This window comes from Oncorhynchus kisutch, linkage group LG17 (assembly GCF_002021735.2).
Source record: "Oncorhynchus kisutch isolate 150728-3 linkage group LG17, Okis_V2, whole genome shotgun sequence".
In the NCBI taxonomy this organism is placed as follows: Eukaryota; Metazoa; Chordata; class Actinopteri; order Salmoniformes; family Salmonidae; genus Oncorhynchus; species Oncorhynchus kisutch.
The window spans coordinates 12660088-12685757 of NC_034190.2; the positions used below are offsets into that span (position 1 = coordinate 12660088).

General features: G+C 41.6%; 1 protein-coding gene across 2 annotated transcripts; it reads left to right on the plus strand.

Moving 5' to 3' along the window:
* Positions 1-643: 643 nt before the first annotated feature.
* LOC109907184 (casein kinase II subunit alpha) lies at positions 644-25652 on the plus strand. 2 transcript variants are annotated; one of them, XM_020505002.2, is made up of 13 exons: positions 644-1019; positions 16812-16946; positions 17527-17638; positions 19435-19536; positions 19734-19784; positions 19913-19972; positions 21858-21941; positions 22564-22674; positions 23121-23222; positions 23546-23646; positions 23852-24000; positions 24266-24355; positions 24557-25652. In XM_020505002.2, the coding sequence occupies exons 2-13, from the start codon at positions 16846-16848 to the stop codon at positions 24667-24669; spliced, it is 1176 nt and encodes a 391-aa protein (XP_020360591.1). In that variant the 5' UTR covers positions 644-1019; positions 16812-16845; the 3' UTR covers positions 24670-25652. The 2 variants fall into 2 exon arrangements, with proteins under 2 accessions (XP_020360591.1, XP_031650992.1); XM_031795132.1 differs by lacking the exon at positions 644-1019 and adding an exon at positions 1351-1463 and having other exon boundaries at positions 24557-25371.
* The last annotated feature ends 18 nt before the right edge of the window (positions 25653-25670 follow it).

A 25670-nucleotide genomic window follows, 5' to 3' on the forward strand; every position in this document is an offset into this window, starting at 1 on the left:
ATATAGTGTCCCACATAGGCCTAGAATGAACCTGAATCATGATGTATCATCTTTATTGTGCAGAGGAATATCTATGGACTGTATCATTTATGGACTCACCAACTGTAATGGACAGTATAGATACGTAGGCCTACCTATCTTTTGGGTTGTGCTGAGTGACATGTTCAACACCGTTTATGAAGGGAACACCTATAACGTATGATATATGCAGACAAGTCAAGATTTTATATCAATAGGCCTATAGATTATCTTAAAAGTACTCATGTTGCCTTTATGGTACAGACAGAGACCACTTTGTTTTGGGGGAAATTGTGTTGTACAACAGCACTGGATTAAACTTTTTATATATATCAAGATCAGTGTAACAAGAACATTGTGCAATGCAACCACGTTCCAGACTACTACAGTCTGTCAACTGTCTCATCAGATAGAGTCCTCCATTGTCCTGACCAATGGACAGACTGAACACTTCTAACAGTTGAATGTAGGCCTACATAGGCAAAAACTTCATTCATTTCAGGATTTAATCTTATAAACAACTATATGTAATGGTGGTGTTTGGTTTGGTCTTGTGGCGCAGAGGATGCAGGTTCGATTCCCCGCTGGTTGGTACCTTGACTTGGATTGTCCTAAGCGAAGAAGAGGGGGTCAGAGGGTGAAGTTGCAGGTGGTTCAGTGAACCATGCTTGAATGATGTAATACAGTATGTCCTTGCATGATATCTGAAGATTTGCATTAGCTCTGTGAGTGAATGCTTTAGCTTGGCGAGCTAACACAGTCTTGTGGTAATATAGTTACATTTCAGAGTGGGGTTTACTAACATCTTTTCATGTTGTTGCATTGCCCTTGGCTCTGATCTGCTTCGCTGCTACTAGCCTTCTTGTCTATGTAGTACCCATCAAATGAGTGCTGACATGCGCCACCCCGAGGAGTGGAGGTCTTGAGTAACTGCCCTCCTTTATCGAAAACTGGTTGCTGGAGTCCAGTGTCGCCATATTGTCATCCCGAAGCTCTGAGAGGTAATATACTGTATATTTTAATCGATTTTACCAGCGTTTAATTGTCCCATTTCAAATAGAATACATATGAATGGTTAGAGTCATTATCGTCTCGAGGAATGGATGTGATAGCTTGCTAGCTAACTTACTGTGAAGTGAGTTTTTCCCCGGCCACGGCTTGCTAGTGAGCGGCTAACTTTAGCCAGTTAGCAAGCTATTTCTTATCGTTGTGGCAAGGCGTAAACTAAGGCATCAGGATAGAAATGACTATGACATATCCTACTCACGTAGCTAGAATATAACACACACTAGCTTTAAAATCACTAAATGTTGACATTTTACTGTAGGGAAGCACCAGTTCGCTGGCTGTGCTAGGCTCATCGACTAATCCCAGACCCAGACTTGAGCCAGGAAAACCTGAGGCCTGTGCGGCCTTGTGACCGTGCGGTTATCAATCAATGAAAGGTGCTTTTTGGTAACGGTAACAAGAATACCACTGTGATGGGCAATGATTGCCTTTTAAAGATGTTACAATTTCTAAGCTATAGCTACTACCCAGAACTAACAAAGCATTGGTGAATGTCTAGCTAACCGGCTAACTAGTTGATGCTGCTATCAAGTAGGTAGCTAGCTACTAGTACCAACTAATATTGAATATAAATATATATTTAGGGATCTATTGATTAACTTTATTGTGTATTGTTGTAATAATTTAGTGCCTTGTACAGGTGAATGGCCATATCTAGCTAGCTAGTTGGGTTTACATATTCACAGCTGACATTCTGATAAATGTTGAGTCAGTCTGAAGCTAAAGTAAAGAGGACATTTTGTTCGATAGCTACTGTAGCTAGCTAATTTATGCAATGTCTCTTGTCTTACTACTTACTACTGTTCAATTACAATAATACAAATGTTTGCTTCTAGAAGCCATTAAATCATATGAGTAATAACTCATTAATTTATTGAATGACCACAAGCTTGGCGCAAGCTCTGGCTACATCTTGTAGCTAATTGTATTACATGGGAATTATAGCAAGGTAACTAGCTAAAGTTAGATATCGCATTTTAACATGTATTTTTTGTCGTTTATCAGACGCTTTTACACAGAGCGAATTACAGGAGCAATTAGGGTTAAGTGCCTTGCTCAAGCGCACATCAACAGAGTTTTCACCTAGTCGGTTCTGGGATTCGAACCAGCACCCTGCACCTTTTTGTTACTTGCCCAACGCTCTTAACCGCTGGGCTACCTGCCGCCCCATCTTTTTCAATTGCTCTCTTTCTGTGTTCATACAGACAGAGTAACTTCTGATAGGAAAATTAAGGAAATGGAACCAAGGTCCACAAATGTAGCCAATATGTTAGTTATTACTCATGTAGACCTTCTTGAATTTTGGCTATGTTCCAGACTCAATCACATTTTTGGGCTTCACTTCTTGGTTTGCAATGGTAGCTGTAATGGTAGCTAGGACTAGCCTACATTTTCTGTATTGCCCCCACCAAAACCAGCTTCTATGAATCCAGATGGCCCTTACTGTTCAACCTTCAACTGGCATTTGATTTTGATACTAAACCTCTCCTGCCAATATACCTTTCTCGCCCTGAGTAGCTCCTCTAACTACCATTCAAGGTGAAACCATGTTACCTGGACGGCAATATTTGTCAGCTGCTATGTAGGCTAGGCGTACTCTCACGGATCATGTCTGCCATGATCATTAGGCTAATGCCCCTCTGTCTTTCTATTGATGAAACCCAGTTTTTTTGCCATGCTATCTCGGACCATGCCTATTCAATAATTTGATATTTAATTGAGACGGTTGGTTTCAAACTTTGAAAGAAAATTGAATGTAGCCTATGTTTTGATCTTGCCTAGGTCTCATACAGTACAGTCTAAAATACTGAGATCCAGATTCCTTTGCATTGGTTTTTCCTTTGAATTTCTTGGGTATTTTAGATTTGACTCCCTAGCTTTATATTTTCCCTTTTTAATCTACGAGGTCAACAAAGATCTGCCATTGAGGGGCTGGCACATGTCTTGTGACTGGCTCTCATTTTGATAGAGGCATGTGACCTGAAGTTAGTTTAACCATGGTACTTACTGTTGAGCAAGACTGCTGACTTTAAGGTAGTGTGGAAACATGGGTGATTGTTGGAAGGGGGGTTTTGGAATCTCTGGAATGGTATTCATTCCAAAAAGTTATGCTGCAAAACACAGTAGCTGTTGTTTCTGGTTCACCTCGTACAAATCAAATTTTATGTCACATGCGCCAAATACAACAGGTGTAGTAGACCTTACAGTGAAATGCTGAATACAACAGGTGTAGTAGACCTTACAGTGAAATGCTGAATACAACAGGTGTAGTAGACCTTACAGTGAAATGCTTACTTACAAGCCCTTATTAACCAACAATGCAAGAAAATACAAAAAAAGTAAGAAATAAAAGTAACATAATTAAAGAGCAGCAGTAAAATAACAATAGTGAGGCAATATACAGGGGGTACCGGTATAAAGCCAATATGCAGGGGCACCGGTTAGTCGAGGTAATTGAGGTAATATGTACATGTAGGTAGAGTTACTAAAGTGACTATGCTTAGATAGTAGCAGTGTAGAAGAGGGAGGGGGCGATGCAAATAGTCTGGGTAGCCATTTGATCAAATTACATTTTATTGGCCACATACACATGGTTAGCAGATGCTAATGCAAGTGTAGTGAAATGCTTGTGCTTCTTGTTCCAACAGTGCAGTAATATCTAAGAAATAATCAAACAATTCCCATCAACTACCCAATACACACACATTGAACAAGTAATCTAACAATTCCCCAACAACTACCTAATACACACAAATCTAAAAGGGTCAATGAGAATACGTACATAAATATATGGATGAGTGATGGCTGAGCTGCATTGGCAAGGTGCAGTAGATGGTATAAAATACAGTATATACATGTGATATGAGTAATGTAAGAATGTAAACACTATTGAAGTGCCATTGTTTAAAGTGGCTAGTGATCCATTTATTAATGTGTCCAGTGATTGTGTCTCAATGTGGGCAGCAGCCTCTGAGTTAGTGATTGCTGTTTAGCAGTGTGATGGCCTTGAGATAGAAGCTGTTTGTCAATCTCTCGGTCCCAGCTTTGATGCACCTGTACTGACCTCGCCTTCTGGATGATAGCGGTGTGAACAGGCAGTGGTTCTTGTCCTTGATGATCTTTTTGGCCTTCCTGTGACATCGAGTGCTGTAGGTGTCCTGGAGGGCAGGTAGTTTGCCTCCGGTGATGCGTTGCACAGACCGCACCACCCTCTGGAGAGCCTTGTGGTTGTGGGTGGTGCAGTTGCCGTACCAGGCGGTGATACAGTCCGACAGGATGCTCTCCATTGTGCATCTGTAAAAGTTTGTCATGGTTTTGGGTGACAAGCCACATTTCTTCAGCCCCCTGAGGTTGAAGAAGGGCTGTTGCGCCTTCACCACACTGTCTGTGTGGGTGGACAGTTTCAGTTTGTTTGTGATGTGTACGCCCAGGAACTTAACTTTCCACCTTCTCCACTGCTGACCCTTCGATGTGGATAGGGAGGTGCGCCCTCTGCTGTTTACTGAAGTCCACGATCATCTCATTTGTTTCATTGACGTTGAGTGAGAGGTTGTTTTCCTGACGCCACGCTCTGAGTGCCCTCACCTCCTCCCTGTAGGCTGTCTCGTCGTTGTTGGTGATCAAGCCTACTACTGTTGTGTCGTCTGCAAATTTGGTGATTTGAGTTGGAGGTGTGCATGGCCACGCAGATATTATGGGTGAACAGGGAGTCTAGGAGAGGGCTGAGCACACACCCTTGTGGGCCCTAGTGTTGAGGGTCAGCTAAGTGGAGATTTTGTTTCCTACCTTCACCTCCTGGGGGCGGCCCGTCAAAAAAGTCCAGGACCCAGTTGGGGAGAGGTTTAGACCCAGGGGCCTCCAGGTTAATGATGAGCTTGGAGGGTACTATGGTGTTGAATGCTGAGCTGTAGTCAATGAACAGCATTCTTACTAAGCTATTCTTTTTGTCCAAATGGGATAGGGCAGTGTGATGGCGATTGCATCGTCTGTGGACCTGTTGAGGCAGTCTTCCGCATGCTCTGAGGCTAGGGATGCCATCTGGGCCAGCAGCGTTGCGATGGTTAACATGTTTAAATGTTTTACTCACGTCAGCCACTGAGAAGGAGGTGGGGGGTCAGACTTTGTTAGCGAGCCGCGACGGTGGCACTGTATTATCTTCAAAGCAGGCAAAGAAGGTGTTTAGTTTGTCTGGAAGCGTGACGTGGCTTTTTTGTAGTCCATGATTTCCTTTAGACCCTGCCACATACGTCTCGTGTCTGAGCCATTGAATTGCGACTCCAGTTTGTCCCTGTACTGGCATTTTGCTTGTTTGATTGCCTTGCAGCGGGAATAACTACACTGTTTATGTTCAGCCATATCGCCAGACCTCTTTCCATGGTTAAATGCGGTGGATCGCAGTTTCAGTTTTTCACAAATGCTGCCATTTATCCATGGTTTCTGGTTAGGGTACATGAGAGGTTCAATAGTCTTATGGCTTGGGGGTAGAAGCTGTTTAGAAGTCTCTTGGACCTAGATTTGGCGCTCTGTTACCGCTTGCCATGCGGTAGCAGACTAGGTTGGCTGGGGTCTTTGACAATTTTTAGGGCCTTTCCCTGACACCGCCTGGTATGGAGGTCCTGGATGGCAGGAAGCTTGGCCCCAGTGATGTACTGGGCTGCACGCACTACCTCTATAGTGCCTTGCGGTCAGAGGCTGAGCAGTTACAATGCACAAGTCTCTGTTAAATTTTTATATTTTGAGGCGGCTTTGGTGTTTTGGTTTGAGTGGAATGTGTCTACTTGTTTCAAGTTTTGGATTTGAAGCCATTGTGAGATTGTGTGCCATTGTCATATTGTGAGGCAATATGGGGTTGTGTTAGTGTTTCCCTTTGTTGCAGTAACGACAGGTTGAATGCCCGTTAGGGTTGGGCGATGTTTATTAGGATAGTTTCGGATATCGAAGATGATTGATGGCCATTGTTGATGGTTACATCATCGTGATGTGACGAACGATGTTTAGCCAATTTCAACATGACTGGCACCATGCAGTAAAGCGATGACTGGGCAGCCCACAGCGGGGCCATGCCAAGTGGCCTATTCCTTTGCTATAGCCCGCATAAAAAAATATGGTAGAAACAATTAACAGAATGCAAAAGAATGTAAGCGGAGCTAAGATTTTCACTAAAGTGGCGCAAAATGTCCAGTCATTTATTTGTATTTTTTCTCTCAATGTCGGATGTTCTAGGCCGTATAGCTAAAGCCTATTTTATTTTTTATAGCGGACACTCCGGTGTCTAATTACTTTAAAATGTTGTCTTTTCTCTACATTTGATATGAATATGACTATGACTATATGAATATGACTTTATTAGAGGTCAACCGATTAATCGGAATGTCCGATTTAATTAGGGCTGATTTCAAGTTTTCATAACAATCGGAAATCGGTATTTTTGGACACCGATTTGGCCTTTTTTTTTAACCTTTATTTAATCTTTATTTAAAACCTCTTAGGGCAAGGAACAGGAAATGGAAATGGAAATGCGCAACGCCAAATGCTAATAGTACTCGCTAAAACTCAAACTTTCATTAAAACACACATGCAGGGTACTCAATTAAAGCTACACTCGTTGTGAATCTAGCCAACATTTCAGATTTTTTAAATGCTTTTCGGCGAAAGCATGAGAAACTATTATCTGATAGCATGCAACCCCCCGAAATACCTGTAGGGAACGTAAACAAAAGAATTAGCGTAGCCGGCGCTACACAAAACGCAGAAATAAAATATAAAACATTCATTACCTTTGACAAGCTTCTTTGTTGGCACTCCTATATGTCCCATAAACATCACAATTGGGTCTTTTTTTCGATTAAATCCGTCCATGTATACCCAAAATGTCCATTTATGAAGCCCGTCTGATCCAGGAAAAAGCAGCTTTACAAAACGCAACGTCATTTTTTTAAATTAAAAAAGTTGCCGATAAACTTTGACAAAACACTTCAAACTACTTTTGTAAACCAACTTTAGGTATTAGTAAACGTTAATAATCGATCAAATTGATCACGGGGCGATCTGTATTCAATAGCAGCAATTCTTGAAATGATGGTCCATTTTCTCTCTCTCAAAACTTCCTGCTGTGTACTCGATAACAGGAAGTGCCTATTTCTCATCTCACCAAGGATTAACTTCAAACCAATTGACAGTACTGGCGACATCGTGTGGAAGCTGTAGGCATTGTAAACTGGTCGCCATCTATTTTCCCTTGCCATAGACAATACAGGCAACTGGCGGAAGGATATTTTGTATTTTTTTGGTGAACAGTTTTCCTTGGGCTTTTGCCTGCTCCACACGTTCTGTTATAGTCACAGACATGATTTAACAAGTTTTAGAAACTTCAGAGTGTTTTCTATCCACACATACTAATCATATGCATGTACTATATTCCTGGCATGAGTAGCAGGACATTGAAATTTTGCGCGATTTTTAACAAAACGTTGAAAAAAAAGACCCGATCTTTAAGAGGTTTTAACTAGGCAAGTCAGTTAAGAACACATTCTTATTTTCAATGACGGCCTAGAAACGGTGGGTTAACTGCCTCGTTCAGGGGCAGAACGACATATTTTTTCCTTGTCAGCTCGGGGATTCAATCTTGCAACCTTACAGTTAACTAGTCCAACGCTCTAACCACCGATTACATTGCACTCCACGAGGAGCCTGCCTGTTACGCAAATACAGTAGAAGCCTACTACATTAAACTTATCTTGTAAAAAACAATCAATCAATCATAATCACTAGTTAACTACACATGGTTGGGGATATTACTAGTTTATCTAGCGTGTCCTGCGTTGCATATAATCGATGCGGTGTGTATCGTTGCTCCAATGTGTACCTAACCATAAACATCAATGCCTTTCTTAAGGTCAATACACAGAAGTATATATTTCTAAACCTGCATATTTAGCTAAAAGAAATCCACGTTAGCAGGCAATATTAACCAGGTGATATTGTGTCACTTCTCTTGCGTTCATTGCGCGCAGAGTCAGGGTATATGCAACAGTTTGGGCCGCCTAATTTGCCAGAATTTTACGTAATTATGACATAACATTGAAGGTTGTGCAATGTTACAGGAATATTTAGACTTATGGATGCCACCCGTTAGATAAAATACGGAACGGTTCCGCATTTCACTGAAAGAATAAAGGTCTTGTTTTCGAGATGATAGTTTCCAGATTCGACCATATTAATGACCTAAGGCTCGTATTTCTGTGTGTTATTATGTTATAACTAAGTCTATGATTTGATAGAGCAGTCTGACTGAGCGATGGTAGGCAGCAGCAGGCTCGTAAGCATTCATTCCAACAGCACTTTCGTGCGTTTTGCCAGCAGCTCTTCGCAAGCACAGCGCTGTTTATTACTTCAAGCCCATCAACTCCCGAGATTAGGCTGGTTTAACCGATGTGAAATGGCTAGCTAGTTAGCGGGGTGCATGCTAATAGCGTTTCAAACGTCACTCGCTCTAAGACTTGGAGTAGTTGTTCCCCTTGCTCTGCATGGGTAACGCTGCTTCGATGGTGGCTGTTGTGTTCCTGGTTCGAGCCCAGGTAGGAGCGAGGAGAGGGACGGAAGCTATACTGTTACATTGGCAATACTAAAGTGCCTATAAGAACATCCAATCGTCAAAGGTATATGAAATACAAATGGTATAGAGAGAAATAGTCCTATAATTCCTATAATAACTACAACCTAAAACTTCTGTCCTGGGAATATTGAAGACTCATGTTAAAAGGAACCACCAGCTTTCATATGTTCTCATGTCCTGAGCAAGGAACTTAAACATAATTTTTCTTACACGGCACATATTGTACTTTTACTTTCATTATTTATTTGAAGCTAAATTGATCTTATTGGTGTATTATATTAAGTTAAAATAAGTGTTCATTCAGTATTGTTGTAATTGTCATTATTACAAATACATTTTAAAAAATCGTCCGATTAATCGGTATCGGCTTTTTTGTCCTCCAATAATCTGTATCGGCGTTGCAAAATCATAATCGGTCAACCTCAAATCCACAGGTACACCTCCAATTGACTGAAATTATGTCAATTAGCCTATCAGAAGCTTCTAAAGCCATGACATAATTTTCTGTAATTTTCCAAGCTGTTTAAAGGCACAGTCAACTTAGTGTATGTAAACTTCTGACCCACTGGAATTGTGATACAGTGAAATAATTTGTCTGTAAACAATAGTTGGAAAAATTCCTTGTCATACACAAAGTAGATGTCCTAACTGACTTGCCAAAACTATAGTTTGTCAACCTGTCTAGGACTAGCAGAACCCCTAGCCAACAGCCAATGAAGTTGTAGGGTGCCAAATTCAATCAACAGAAATCTCATAATTCAAATTTCTCAAACATACAAGTATTAGACACCATTTAAATAAAAAAATTCTCCTTAATCCAACCACAGTGTCCGATTTCCAAAAATATTTTTGAGGGAAGGCAGACCATATCATTATGTTAGGTCAGCAACTAGTCACAGAAAGCATACAGTGATTTTCCAACCAAAGAGAGGAGTCACAAAAAGCAGAAAAGGAGATAAAATTAATCAGCAACCTTTGATCTTCATCAGATGACACTCACGGTTACACAATACATGTATGTTTGTTCGGTCAAGTTCATATTTATATCCAAAAACCTCAGTTTAGATTTGGCTTTGCCTCCAAAACATCCTGTGAATTTGCACAGAGCCACATATATTTACAGAAATAATCATAATAAACATTGATAAAAGATACAAGTTTTACTCACCGATTGAACAAGAAATTTGTGGAGTGGTTGAAAAACAAGATTTAATGACTTCAACTTAAGCGTATTAAAATTCCCGACTTAAACTGTATATGCAAATAGTAATCGCCGTATATGGATCTGTGCCTTTCACTTGGAACTGTGTTTAGGCTACAGTACAAGTGGCCGCGAGTAGGTGGGCTTGTTTTGAGATCAAAGTGAGGCACATTTGTTCATATTGTGAGGCACATTTGTTCACCTGTGCACATTTGTTCATATAGTTCATTACTGAATGAGTTATTGGCCCAGTTATAGCTAATTTCTAGTCAACAATGGGGGGAGCAGTTGCTTCCTACTAGAGCACAAAATACATTTCAAGCCATCTTTGAAAAGTGAGTCGGGTAAAGAGTTGTTTTATGCCTTAAAACCTGTTGTGGCTAGGGGTTCCGCTGGCGGAACGTTTCGACAATACCCGGTGAAATTGCAGAGCGCGAAAAAAAAAACCGTATTCGAAATATTTTACTTCAATTCAATTTCACATAGAAAACCAATTGAAAACAATCACATCAACAACAACAAAAATTCCTGGATGGTTTGTCCTCGGGGTTTCGCCTGCCAAATAAGTTCTGTTATACTCAGACATAATTTTAAAACATTTTAGTGTTTTCTATCCAAATCTACCAATTATATGCATATCCTAGCTTCTGGGCCTGAGTAGCAGGCAGTTTACTTTGGTCACGCTTTTCATCCGGATGTGAAAATACCGCCCCTGAGCCAAGAAGAGGTATTAACTTCTTGATCCTACTGCTACCGGATCCGGTAGCGTAACTACACCCTCAGGCTCATTACCATAACGCAACGTTAACGATTTCTCAAAATCGCAAATGAAATAAATATGTCTGCTCTCAAGCTTAGCCTTTTCTTAACAACACTGTCATCTCAGATTTTCAAAATATGCTTTTGAACCATAGAAAATCAATCATTTGTGTAAGAGTGTTGATGGCTACCTTAGCATTTAGCGTAGCATTTAGCACATAACATTTTCACAAAAACCAGCAAAGTAATCAAATAAAATAATTTACCTTTGAAGAACTTCAGATGTTTCAATGAGGAGACTCTCAGTTACATAGCAGATGTCCAGTTTTTCCTGAAAGATTCTTTGTGTAGGACAAATCGCTCCGTTTTGTTACTACACATTTGGCTACCGAAACGAACCGAAAATTCAGTCACCAAAACGTCGAACTTTTTTCCGAATTAACTCCATAATATCGACCGAAACATGGCAAACGTTGTTTGAATCAATCCTCAAGGTGTTTTTTCACATATCTCTTCATTGATATGCCGTTCGTGGAAGCATGGTTTTTCTCTGAATCCCATGGAAAAATACCAGCACCTGAGTTTTGCGCATCAATTTCCACACAGGACACCGTGCGGGACACTTGGAAAATGTAGTCTCTTATGGTCAATCTTCCAATGATATGCCTGCAAATACGTCACAATGCTCCAGACCCCTTGGGGAAACGATAGAAAGGGTAGGCTCATTCCTGTCCCATTCACAGCCATATAAGGAGATGATGCAAATCGGTGCCTCAGAAATCCTGTTCATTTCCTGGTTGCAGAAACATCTTGGTTTCGCCTGTAGCATGAGTTCTGGGGCACTCACAGTGAAAATCTTTGCAGTTCTGGAAACGTCAGTGTCTTCTTTCCAAAGCTACCAATTCCATGCATAGTCGAGCATCTTTTTGTGACGATATATTGCGCTTAAAACGGGAACGTCTTTTTATCCAAAAATGAAATAGCGCCCCCGTAGGCTTAAGAGGATTTATTAAAGGGGCAGTGTTGTATTTTGAGACTGTCTTGGTATGGGAAAAATAATACATTTTATTTTGTAAAGTGGTTTCTTGTATCAAACACAACATTTTCAGTCACCTCATTGTCTGAAGGACAAGTGGGTAAACAGGGTAATGTCAAGCCCTGCATGTTTTTTTCTCTTCAAAAGTCTCATGGAATGTAGGCATTGATCACCACACATTGGCTGCTACTGTAGGCTGAATGATAGAACTTCTATTTCCATGTTAAAATGTTATGCGGGGATGCAAACTAGTCACCTTTCGTCGAAATTTGCCATTTTGTATCCAAAATAGGTGACCTACGTGATTTGTGTAGATCCGATGAGAAAAGTGTAGGCGGAGAGGTCACTTTAGGTCACTACTGGCTGTGAGCGAACAAGTGATGCACGTTTGGAGCAATACTGTCTGTATCCAAGGCTCAGCCAATCGTTCATATAACATCAGAATGCAGCAAGCGACTGAAGAGAGAAGAGACAACCAATTTGCTAGTTACAGCATCAGCGTGTGCTCTGGAAAGACAGCAGGGAGTGGAAAAGCAGTTTTCCAGTTATAGCAGATCGTCCCCTGAACGATAACGAAGAGGTAGGTGAGAAGCCTGACCACGGAGATGGGGGTGAGAAGGTGATGAAGTGTACTTCATGAGGTGTAACTGAAAAATTGTCATTTGGAAAGTTTGAGGTGAGGGAGAAAGGATGGTGGAACAAGTATTGTTAGCATTGTTAAGTATCTTACTATCTGGATCGTATTCTCTGTTAGCTAGCCAGAGAAATGTTGAGAAACATTAGCCAACTTAACTTATCAAATAATTGAGTTTATGGTGTCAAAACTAGCTGGCTAATAAAGTCAGACAACATCAGATGAGCCAACGTTAGTAACCTAACCAATTCGCTATAGTATTAATTGGTATACGACTCCTTGCCGTTCCTCAAGTTATAACGTGTTAGTTGCTTACTGGACCCTGGCGATCTGTGTGAAATGTTAACTAGCTAACGAAAGAACGACTATCTGTGAACTGTTTTCACTCTACATTATGTGGTTAATTTTCAGAATGAGAGAATTAGGTGAAAATGAGGTGTTGCTTGTTAAACAAGTGGATTCAGGGATCAAGTGTAGCTGGAGCCAGGCCTGGCTTAAGCTGGATGCCACTATAGAGGTGAAAGAAACACAACACACTTTCCCTCTTTCAATACAGTGGATAAAAGGGGTGTGCCAGGTGTTACTCTCTGCCTGAAAGAGATCAATTATACCAACAAAGAGTCTCATGTTCTGCTGGCACATTGTAGAACAGTTGTCCACAATGTAATAACGTGCAGTGTAGCCAAAATATATGGCTTTTGTTGTGTTGAACTTGACAGTAACACGTGTGTGAGTGAGGGGGAATTATTACATTTTTTACTCAGTGAATGTTATTTTTGCACACATGTAGCCTTGTGCACTTGATCGATGTCTACTATAGTGGGCCACTATAATAGGGCAAAAATACAATGCCTGTTTGTTTCATTCTATTTCTATTTTTTAAGATGTTTTCTCAAGTGCGATATTTAGATGTGTGTGTGTGTGGTCACAAGCATTCTATTATAAAAGTCACCAATTTGGGCCCTCGCCAGTTTGCATCCCTGGTTATGGGATGTGTTTTTCTCCATTGTTTTGATGGTAGGCCACTCTGGTAGGCCTACATTATGATCAAATAGCCACTGTAGCCTACTTGGCCACTGTTTAAACTGTAATTTAAAGCTCTCCTGAAGTTGCACAGAATTTTCATAGCATTCAAGTTTGTGCTCAGCAGACCTGAAATTTGCCCAGTGGTGGTTTATTTTGTTGTCGTTGAGGGAACATTGGTCGTCATGTATCTTATTTGTCCAACACGACTATCACACGCGCACAGCATACAGAGCCTATTTTGAGTGGGATTTCTCCTGCAGCTCCTCAGCTGGTTGCTGCTGGAGTAATACATGTGCTTTCATTGCACAACAATTCTTAATGCAATCGAGGGTTAGAAAATTGGTGCCCGCTTAAAAAGAGCTACTATTTTTATTTCTTAACTGGTAATTGAAGCGCACCTCCCATTCACCATTCCGGTGCAGGCAACAGGCTGTCAGCAAGTCACCCACTACTTTACAATGTGAGCTGAATGCCGAATGCATTTTGAAAACATGCTTAATGGTTTGAAACCTGAATGTTTTATTTCATATTAGGAGGCCTTGCCTTGCTTCAATGTAGCCTATAGGTAAAATCCGACCACTTGCGTTTCAAGTTTGGGGAAGCTTACAATTTATCTGACCGTTTCTACCGTTCTGCGTGCCAGTGATTTTCATATGCGCGTTTCCGTGGAACAGTTTAATTTCAATACCGATTTTGTTTCTCAAAATCATTGTCACATGGTTAATCATAAAAAGCTGAATTAAAATGAAAAATCAAAGTCAACTAATGCGAGTTCACCAGCTTCTGCCATATGGACACATTGATACACTGTGATCCATTGGTGGCTAAAGAAATGAGCGTATGGAACTCATAGTCTATATGCAGGCAAATGCAGCAGGTGGCCTATAACTTCCATTGCTCTTTCACACCGAGGATTGGTGCTTATCGAGGGGGAGATTGTTAGTGAGCCATTTGAAAATCTTTCCATGTTGAATTTGGTCTGTGGGTAGTTTTATTTGACCCCCCCCCCCAGTTTTCTGAGCAAAAAAAAAACAAAAACATTGTTTAGCTCCAAGTGATTTTTATTTGGAAAATCTTTTCCCAAGTATTTCCACGCATAATGGACAAATGTAAGCAAGGTTTGAAATAATGTTTTTTGTCAAATATATCTGTTTGGGTTTCTTGCGGTCAATTTGCAGTCGTCAAATGATTTGTAATTATGTTCCGGCGCCCCGACCAATCTGCTCAAGAAGAAATCAGGCTGCGGCTGAATCTAGTTGATGATCTTTAAGATATTATAATTCGCAATTGCATGATTAAAAAAAAACATACAAAATTCTACATTACCGCGCAGCAGTCCAGGTACTTCTATGCGCGCTCCCTCGACATCAGGACAGAGAAACCAGACACATGCTCACATGAAGCACTCCAAACAAAAGACAATGGAAGAAATAGACAAATCTCCTAAATTGTGTCTATGAAATAAACCAAGACTTCTTTCTCACAAGTGGTTGTGAACTCTGCAAACAACCGTTTCCCCTCCGAGATGGAGAACGGTAAATGACTAATACATGAATTAACAGAAATGAATTTAACCAAATGACAGGGATTAACGTTACATGTAGTATTGGTGGCATGAAATTAGGATTTAAAAAATAATAATTTAAGAATCAAAGGGCAAAAATAATTCACACAATGATACGATGAATGTTCAAGAATTGGCGGGAGACAGCTCAGACATTCTGGAGAGATCTTCAACACACCCCTCCCCTTGTCTCAACATTTTAAATTATACTTGAGACATTATCTTCACATATTTTAGTCAGGAGTAACTATATAATATTCCTATTGGACACACCGCTATGCCATTTCTCTCCTGTTCTATTGGTTTTCATATCAACTTTCTTTCGTTGTCCCGAAGCCAAAGTCACAATCCTAGTCTTGTTAGCAACCCATTCATCTTTAGGTTCCCTCTCTTTCTAAGTTTCTAACAGAGATTTTCATCTGTCACACATGGAACTGCTATAAGGTACACTGTTTTAGAATGGAATTTTCCCAGGTGTTCTGTTTTAGAATGGAATTTTCCCAGGTGTTCTGTTTTAGAATGGCGTTTTCCCATGTGTTCTGTTTTAGAATGGCGTTTTCCCAGGTGTTCTGTTTTAGAATGGTGTTTTCCCATGAATTGCATTTTTATTGGCTGCTTCATTCATTTCTGTTAAGATGCATTACCATAATGTAAATGTGATTTTGGAGCATACCGTGGGTGGACGACCTCATGGATTCTGCACCCATTACATATGGGTCCAGTAAATGTCTCAAATGGCCGGTAAATTAAAATCTTCACGGTCACGTTGTCCGGCACCACACTTTCCTAACGGAGACCCTGCAGCATACATCAGTTCGGTTTGCTTCTAGCAGAACTCAGCTAGACGAAACAAATGTATGTGCTCGCATAGCCTACTCCTTAAAGACCTTAGCTTGCAAATTTAGAAAAAAGCTCAGTTTGTCACTTTTGAGCCACCGTAGCAACAACATACCCAGTAACACTTCCTCAAAATGGGCAGAATTAATCAAGAAATCTGTAAAAATATATATATATATATAATAATATATATATTTTGCCAATGAGAGCTTAGTCGTGCAATTTTACATCTAAGATGTTCGGTGCAGTATTATTGAAGTGAAAAAAATTGCATGAAATCTAGTCGTCTCTCATTGAATGGCAACAAACACTTAATTGAAGAATTCCGTCCATAGTTCCCACTCCTGGGAGTAGTACAATCACAGACGAAGGGGTGTAGACTTCGGCTGCCGAACTTCTTCTTCAATTATTTTGGTGTGTATGAACAGCAGGAAAAAATCTGCCATAGTCCAAAATGAAAATCCATTTCACAAAAATGTTTGACTGGGAAGCTAAGCTCAAGACCGTGCTACTCCCCTACTCCCACCTTTTTAAAATGACATTGGTAGCCTCCCAGTTACCATAGTGTAAACAGCTATTGTGTCTAGTTGCCTGGGGAACACAATGCATTCATTCTGTTGCTAGGTTAAATGTTGCGTTAACAAAACTTGTATGTTTTTTATTTCACCTATATATTGGCTGGAGGCCATGTTTTTCCCGGTTTATTGATTCAGGAGCTGAAATCCAATTGGCTCAGAGAAGGCCCAGTCAAATGTCCTGCAAAATAAAAATGTTTCCAGAGTAACCGCCCACATGGTGACCATTTGGAATGAGAGGCTGAGGCTCTAGGACAGGATGTGATGACAAAAACACCCTGGTTTCATATCGCTCAACCTATAGTTGATATTATCTGGAGTCTGGACTCAAAGTAGGTCATAGGAGTCATTATGCCTTTAGCCATGTCAATGCAGCCAGTGAAGTGCATCGTGGGAGTTTGGCGGCTTCGCCACACTGGTCCATCCATGTTAAAGTGTGTGTGTGTGTGTGTGTGTGCTTCTCTCTCACTGTCCGCAGGTCCTGAGGAGAGAGCCTTTGCTTCCACCTGAAGATGTCTGGCCCGGTCACCAGCCGATCCCGGGTTTACCCCGATGTGAACACACAGAGACCCCGGGAGTACTGGGACTACGAGTCACACGTTGTGGAGTGGGGGTGAGCTGAGCTAGTCGTCAAGCCATCTGATTGGTTGGTGGCGGCAGCACCCCACACCCTTACCCCATTCGGTGTTGGACACAGCAGCAGGACCAAAAAAATACCTTGATTTTTTGGGGGGGTGGGGGGGTTCCACAAAATGTAATGCATAGAATGGTCCTTTGGAGGAAGGGTTGTTGACATATATTTGTCATGTGTATATAAAAGCATAATTGACCATCATTTGTGAGGAATCACTACAACAGAGACTTATCAGGGTCAAGTTCAGCAGAGCGGGGCTGAACTGTGTGGAATTGGAATGTTCAGATAGAAATATATGACGTAGAACAAACAATCTCTGAAATGTAGAACAAGGTGTCATATGGGCTTTATTCGTGACATTTCTATCTGCAACATTCCACAACGTTTGCCTACTGAACATGGCCCTGGTGCATTGCAGGTCTAATCTAAAATGTGGAATGTGCCAGCTTTATCATCAGGTATCAGTGTTAACTATCAGTTGGGGGAATCAGGGCTCATCTGTGTTATTAACATTGTTGTGAATATTACTCATTGTTATATTTGTCTGTCTGTCCCTCAGGAATCAAGATGACTACCAGCTGGTGCGAAAGCTCGGCCGGGGCAAATACAGCGAAGTGTTTGAAGCTATCAACATCACAAACAACGAGAAAGTAGTCGTCAAAATACTCAAGGTACTGGCACAGGACTTCACCCTATTGAGACCCAGTGTGTTTCTTTCAAATATATGTTTTGAATGTTTTTTTGACCCTTTATTAACCTCTCTAGGGTACGTGGGACGGTAGCTTCCCACCTGTCAACAGCCAGTGAAACTGCAGGGTGCCAAATTAGAAACAACAGAAATCCCATAGTTAAAATTCCTCAAACATACATGTATTTTACACCATTTTAAAGATACACTTGTTGTAAATTCAGCCACAGTGTCCGATTTCAAAAAGGATTTACGACGAAAGCAAACCAAACGATTATGTTAGGTCAGAGCCAAGTCACAGAAAAACACAGCCATTTTTCTAGCCAAAGAGAGGAGTCACAAAAATCAGAAATATAGATCAAATGAATCACTAACCTTTGATGATCTTCATCAGATGACACTCATAGGACTTAATGGTACACAATACATGTATCTGAGTTTACATTGGCGCATTATGTTCAATAGTTCCAAAACATCCGGTGATTTTGCAGAGAGCCACATTAATTCACAGAAATAGTCATAATAAACATTGATAAGCGATACAAGTGTTATTCACAGAATTAAAGATATACTTCTCCTTAATGCAACCGCCGTGTCAGATTTTTTAACTGTTCGGAAGAAGCAAACCATGCAACAATCTGAGTACGGCGCTCAGACGAAAAAATCAAGCCAAATTGATATCCGCAATGTTGCAGTCAACATTAGTCAGAAATAGCATTATAAATATTCACTTACCTTTGATGATCTTCATCAGAATGCACTCCCAGGAATCCCAGTTCCACAATACATTTTGGATTTGTTCCATAAAGTCCATTTATGTCCAAATAACTCCTTTTGGTTCACACGTTCAGTACACAATCTAAACTCACGACGCGCAGGCAGGTCCAGGCAAAAGTTCAGACAAAGTTCCGTTACAGTCCGTAGAAACATGTCAAACGATGTATAGAATCAATGTTTAGGATGTTTTTAACATAGATCTTCAATAATATTCCAACCGGAGAATTCCTATGTCTTCAGAAAAGCAGTGGAACGAGAGCTACCTCTCACGTGAACGAGTGTCATGAGCCTGTGGCAGATCACTGACTCGAAGAGCACTTAGAAGCCTCTCCTTTACAGTAGAAGCCTTAAACAAGCTTCTAAAGACGATTGACATCTAGTGGAAGCCTTAGGAAGTGCAACAGGACCAATATCCCACTGAATCTTCAAAAACTACAAACCTCAGATTTCCCACTTCCTGGTTAGATTTTTTCTCAGGTTTTCGCCTGCCATATGAGTTCTGTTATACTCACAGACATCATTCAAACAGTTTTAGAAACTTCAGAGTGTTTTCTATCCAAATCTACTAATTATATGTATATTCTAAGTATATGCATATTCATAGTTTAATATGGGCACGCTTTTCATCCAAAATTCCCAATGCTGCCCCCTACCCTAGAGAAGTTAAAGACAGAGGGGGAGACGGGCTTGTGGGAGTAACAGTGGGAAGGCTGGAGTCAGGGGTGGAGCGTGTCTCTGCGGGGGAGAGACATACATACATACTACCTCTAGACCACAGGCTCTGCAACTCAGACCCAAAGTTATTGAAGCTGTGGATGGGCTTCACTAAGAGATTGGCAGCTAGTCTTTTGCCTGTTATTTGGCCAATGACTGATGATTATGTATGGGCCATATAGCAGGGTTCCCCAATAGGCGGCCTATTTTAATTGTAAATTGACAGAAGCTCTGTCAAACATTCTCTTTGCCCAATCTCTCGGTCTGTTCTTCTCTCGTGCTCAACAGCCAGTAAAAAAGAAGAAAATCAAGCGAGAAATCAAGATTCTAGAAAACCTGCGAGGCGGCCCCAACATCATCTCACTTCTAGACATCGTCAAGGATCCAGTGGTCAGTTTCATCAACCTACCAATAATACATGCCGTCATGCTGCTCGGTACATATCATATGACATTTTGGCTACCACTCTCGCTGAAAATCCAGCTGAATCTGGTATGAATCTGCTATTAAATGGTAGTTTATACTGCTCATATTTGGTCTGTTTTTCAGATGAAATTGTATAGTTTTTATTGTATTTTTTATTGCAGTCTCGGACTCCAGCTCTGGTCTTTGAACACGTCAACAACACAGACTTCAAGGTAAGAAGAATCACAGTAAATTTTTATCCAGTCAAAATGGAAGCCGAAGCTTTGACCACATGCCTCTATTACTTCCCTCATGGTAGCATTCTGCTGAAATGTCTTCAGTTTTTCTTCTCTTTTTGCAGCAATTGTATCAAACGCTATCCGACTACGACATACGGTTCTACATGTATGAGATCTTGAAGGTAAGACCCCATTATTGTAACCTATAACTGGTTGTGCCTCCCAAATGGCACCCTGTTTTCTATATAGTGAGCTATAATGGAATATGGTGCAATTAGGGACACCGTCTGGGTGATTGAGACTGGAGCTTCTCCAATCCCCCCTGATTAAAAGCGTTATGTTGTTCAGGACTTCAGCACTATAGAGTTGGGTGATTTTATTAGGATAGTATCGGATACCGAAAATGATTGACGGCAATTGTCGATGGTGACGTCATCGTGATGTGACAGCCAATTACAGAATGCAAGAGAACGATGTAAACAGAGCTAAGATTTTTTATTTTATAGAGGTCACTCTGGTGTCTAATTATTTTAAAAGCTGAATTTTGGCTAAAGCCTAATCCCGCCCCACTCCTGCTGTTGCTGAGGGCCTCTCACTCTTCACCGTGGTGATCAGGACAGGCGAGAGAGTGGCGCCTCATATGGAGGAGACATTTAAAGACGAGGATTTATCTGAGTGGACAGGCCTGATACGTCGCGCCTCTCTCTGTGCTGCCAGCCACAACCCCAGCTCAGCACAACCCATCTCCAGCCCCAGCTCAGCACAACCCATCTCCAGCCCCAGCTCAGCACAACCCATCTCCAGCCCCAGCTCGGCACAACCCATCTCCAGCCCCAGCTCGGCACAACCCATCTCCAGCCCCAGCTCAGCACAACCCATCTCCAGCCCCAGCTCAGCACAACCCATCTCCAGCCCCAGCCCCAGCTCAGCACAACCCATCTCCAGCCACAGCTCAGCACAACCCATCTCCAGCCCCAGCTCAGCACAACCCATCTCCAGCCCCAGCTCAGCACAACCCATCTCCAGCCCCAGCTCAGCACAACCCATCTCCAGCCCCAGCTCAGCACAACCCATCTCCAGCCCCAGCTCAGCACAACCCATCTCCAGCTCAGCACAACCCATCTCCAGCTCAGCACAACCCATCTCCAGCCCCAGCTCAGCCAGGAGTATTTATACCACAGCTGCTCCTCACGTGGCTGCTTTTCAACTGGCTACAGGAAAACCACTATGCCTGAGACTTCATGAGTTTATTATTATTCAGTTTACACTGTAGCCTGTATGGATGGATAAAGATCTGCAGGTTTTATAATTATTTCATTATTTCAATTATTTTTAAGCATTTACCCGTTGACTTGATCTCTGAGGACAATGGGAATATACATGACTTTTGTTTGTCCTCAGCATCTTTCTTGTGAAGACACCTGATGTTTAAAAAAAACAAGGCTCTAAAAATGGCAGTACTATGGACAGGCTTCACTTAGGTTTGCTGCTCTACAACAGCTCTGTCTCAGTGGTAGCAGCCTTGTTGATTCCTACTGCCAATCATGGGACAGAAAGCTGCAGATCTCCAGGAGCAGGGTTGATGAGAATCACTGGCCTATAATGTTCACGTTTCATCTGCTTTTCAGTAGGATTATTGTATGTAAAACTATAATACTTTATTAATAAAAGTCTATTTTAGTGATGTATAGTGTGTGTAGGGTCACATGCTGCCGGTGGGAAAGCAAATCAATCATTACACCACTGATGATAATACCCAATAGGTGTGTTAGCCAAGTGTTTTCCATTATGTTTTGGACACTAGGACTTAATGCAGCCATAAAGATGACTCGCAAGGTCTTTCTCCACAATTGGCTGGAATATGTTAGAGAGACCTGTTATCTACCTGTGAGCACCGCGGCTATGTTCAGTATGCACAAAACGCTCAAACTGGGAGGTACTATCTGAACTTGGCCGATGAGAAAGGCTGGCTTTTTTTGTTTTTCGTTGCAAAACGTTTTCCCACGGTGTGCCGTAGTGAACGTGAGCCAGTTGTCAGCTGTTTCTCCTCTCTGTTCACACCCTCAGGCTCTGGACTACTGTCACAGTATGGGAATCATGCACAGAGACGTCAAGCCACACAACGTCATGATCGACCACGAACACAGAAAGGTACTGGCCTATCTCTTCCCTCCCTCCCTTCTCTACTCTGATTGGCTAATGTACGTGTGGTCACAGAGACCAACTTATGGGCGGAGTATTGCCTGACAGTTTGCTGCTGTTGGGTTTAGTTGGTTCACAAAGCACTCATCTGTGATTGGTCCAATTGTGGCATACAAGAAATTTAGCCAATCGTTGACTAGCTTGTGAGTGTTTAACCACCACAGTAGAAAGCTCAACATGAATCTTTCCCCAATAGAGAACTACTCAGCACAACCCCTCTGAGGGGTCTAATGGGACCTTTTCATTCACTTGGTAGGATAATTCATGTTGCCTCTTGAGGTAAGACAAATTTCAGAGATAGTCTTTGGTTTATTTTTCTAATATGATATAAAACATTAATCATATTTATTTACTAAGGTTCGGTCCCCCATTGTGACTATTAAACAGATATGAATTTATAATTTATCTGATTCTGTATATACAAATGACAATTCATGCACTCCCCACACACACACACACACATTTTTTTACAAAGTCCTGAGTGTGTTGATTTAATCCACATGAATATTAGTCCTGGCCGTTGGATTCTAATAATGTTTTCAAACTAACTGGATTTCATTCTGTCTCCTAGCTTCGCCTTATAGACTGGGGTTTGGCAGAGTTCTACCACCCTGCTCAGGAGTACAACGTACGAGTGGCTTCCCGATACTTCAAGGGTCCAGAGCTGCTGGTCGACTACCAGGTCAGTCAGGCGTCGTGCCCCATTGAACACGGCCCTGTTTTGTCAGCGTTCTTCTAAAGACGATATACTGTATTCCTACTGCATGATCTGGGGAACAATCGACGCCTGACGCCTGACAATCGACGCGAGTCGTATAGCTATGGTTCTTGGTTTACTTTCGTCCTCAGAAGATTGAATTAGATGCATCTGTTCTGTACAATGTAGGTTTATGCCACATTTTATCCAGGAAATAAATCATGCAGTCAGAGCAGATGTCGTTTCACATCTGCCCAGAACACCGTCCCGAAAACCCCCCACTCAAAATGTAAAAGGGATAATTTTTTTTGTTTTTATTCAAAATTAACCTCAATAACCTACATCTAATTTAATTCTACTGTCGCCTTTTCCTTGACTTATTCTGTGGTCTGATGTTTTGACACCATTCCCTGTTGACTGTCCCTGTATAGATGTACGACTACAGTTTAGACATGTGGAGCTTGGGCTGCATGCTTGCCAGTATGATCTTCAGGAAGGAGCCTTTCTTCCACGGACACGACAACTACGACCAGGTGAGAGCTCAGCCATCCTATCAAATCAACCAAACTATACATCAATCAATTGTATTTGTTTATAGATACTTTAGTTTATTTAGTAAATATTTTCTTAACTCTGCGTTGTTGTTAAGGGCTTGTAAGTATTTCACGGTAAGGTACACCTGTTGTATTCGGCTCACAAAATTTTATTTGATTATAACATTACTTTATTGTCCAATGGCATTCCTGCTGATTTATCCCCTCTGATAGACAACTAGTAGTAGTGGTTCTAGTGATGTTCAGACAGCCGGGGCAGCCCTCCATTGTTTAATGCATGTCATGTCCCGTTTGTTTTGCAGCTTGTACGAATCGCAAAAGTCCTGGGCACAGAAGACCTGTATGACTACATCGACAAATACAACATCGAGCTAGACCCAAGGTTCAATGACATCCTGGGCAGGTAGGTTGGTCTCAAATCGCAGACGTTGTTAGTGTTGCGTCTGTCAGTCCGTTTGAGCAATGAGACAAGGCGTAGAATCACAATGACTAGTTATTTTGGATGCAGTGTGATTTGTAGATCAGCGATTCTGCGCATTCTGTCTGACTGTGAGGAGAGGCTCTGTCCATGTTGTGTTCTGTCTATGACCGTTTAGTCTGTTTCCCAGGCATTCTCGTAAGCGGTGGGAGAGGTTTGTCCACAGTGAGAACCAGCACCTGGTCAGCACTGAGGCACTGGACTTCTTGGACAAGCTGCTGCGTTACGACCACCACGCCCGCCTCACCGCCCGGGAGGCCATGGAACACCCCTACTTCTGTGAGCTCCACCTCTTAAATAGCATACATACTTAACATGCATGGTCAGAGTGGAGGCCATTGATTCCTCCTACTTCTGTGAGCTGCGAGTCATTCCTACCGTACTATATATACACTTCTTCCCATTGTTCACAGGAATGTATTGAACTCTGAGGTCACGGTTGTGATGCATAGCTGCGTTTGTCTGAAATATCTGCTGCATCTCTGTGGCCTTAGCTTGTTTTGCTTATCATTCATGGGCTTCTCTGTCATTCTCTGTCTGTCAGACCCCATTGTGAAAGACCAGGCGAGGATGGGCTCTATATCAGGGCTGTCGACTGGTTCTACCCCAGTCAGCTCCTCCAGTATGATGACAGGTAACAAACACGGGGTCTGATGATATGAGGTGTCTGCAGGGGTCATAACAGTATGTTGCTGTTCTGAAGAGATGATTCTACAGCTGGCCAAGGAGGACTGTTAATAATTATAGAAAAGAGTATCAGTTCTTATGTGAATATTTTCTTCTTAGGGAAGACCCCAGACTCTTCCTCTGACCCTGTTTTCCTCCTCTTCTCCAGGCATCACTTCCATGTCTTCGTCGCAGCCCCTGGCTAACGTGGCGGGCTCTCCTGTGATCTCTTCCCCCAGTGCTCTGGCCACGCAGGTCCCAGCCGCCGGGGCCCAGCCCTGAAAGGTGCTCTCAGCCTGGGGCCCGGGACGGACCCACTGCCCATCTGGCCCGGCCTACCAAGCCCTCAGCAGGTCCAGGCAACAATCATTTTTATGTTGAGTATAACAAAGAGAGAGAGAAAAAAAAGATATTAGGTTCCCCTTTTTTCTTTTACCATACAATAATTATATATTGAGATCCGGGCGCACAACGAGAGACAGAAAAAAGAAGATAAAACAAACATTACTTGCGTCTGTGTCCGGATAAAAACAGTAGCTGCGTTCTTTCATAATGAGTGTCTAGAAATGCAACTACAATGTAGAAATGAAGCAAAATGGATAATAAAATGTATTTTATATGTCCCTAAAGTACTTTTGTTTGAGGTGGTTTTCTATGGGCCAGAGGTTGTTGTTATAATTTTCTAGTGTTTTTGTTTTCTAATCAACCGTTAGTGGTCACATGAAATGACTCATGGGCTGCATGTAACACTTTTTGTTAAATACATTTGTTGGTCATATAGTTTCAACATTGAATTTCTGTCTATAGAACGGCACCCCCCGGTAGTTATTTTCAATGTTATCCGTAATGTTCTTATCACGAGGCATTTTCACAATGATTATGCTTGTTATTTAGTTGTGGCTATTCAAGGCTCATTGAACAACCATTTTGTACAAGAGTTAAGGTGACATATGACATTGTGTTTATAAAATGTGTTCAATAAGCCCATGTTGTTGTTTTTTACTATCCAGTGTAGTTTACTGGCTAGTTGACACTTCACTGGCTCATTGTTTTACTTTAGTTTAAGAGACCTCACTGTCCCAGTTTTACTAAATGAGGAGTTGACTTGTTTGAAGCTGAGATGGAGAAAGTCCAGTTGGATAAATGATCATACACTTAGAGAAACCTAAGTCTGCTAGTTTCTTACCTTCCGGAAAAGCACCAAGATTAATTATTGAATCTTTTTTTTTGTACAATTTGAATAATTAAACAACCATGTAAGTATATATCAATGAGCCCAGGAA

Bases quoted from the DNA above. Each gene is read 5' to 3' on its own strand.
- LOC109907184 (XM_020505002.2), top strand. From the start codon at position 16,846: ATGTCTGGCCCGGTCACCAGCCGATCCCGGGTTTACCCCGATGTGAAC. The intron at 19,537-19,733 runs GTCAGTTTCATC...TTTTTATTGCAG, and splicing joins ACATCGTCAAGGATCCAGTG to TCTCGGACTCCAGCTCTGGT. The intron at 24,001-24,265 runs GTGAGCTCCACC...TCTGTCTGTCAG, and splicing joins CATGGAACACCCCTACTTCT to ACCCCATTGTGAAAGACCAG.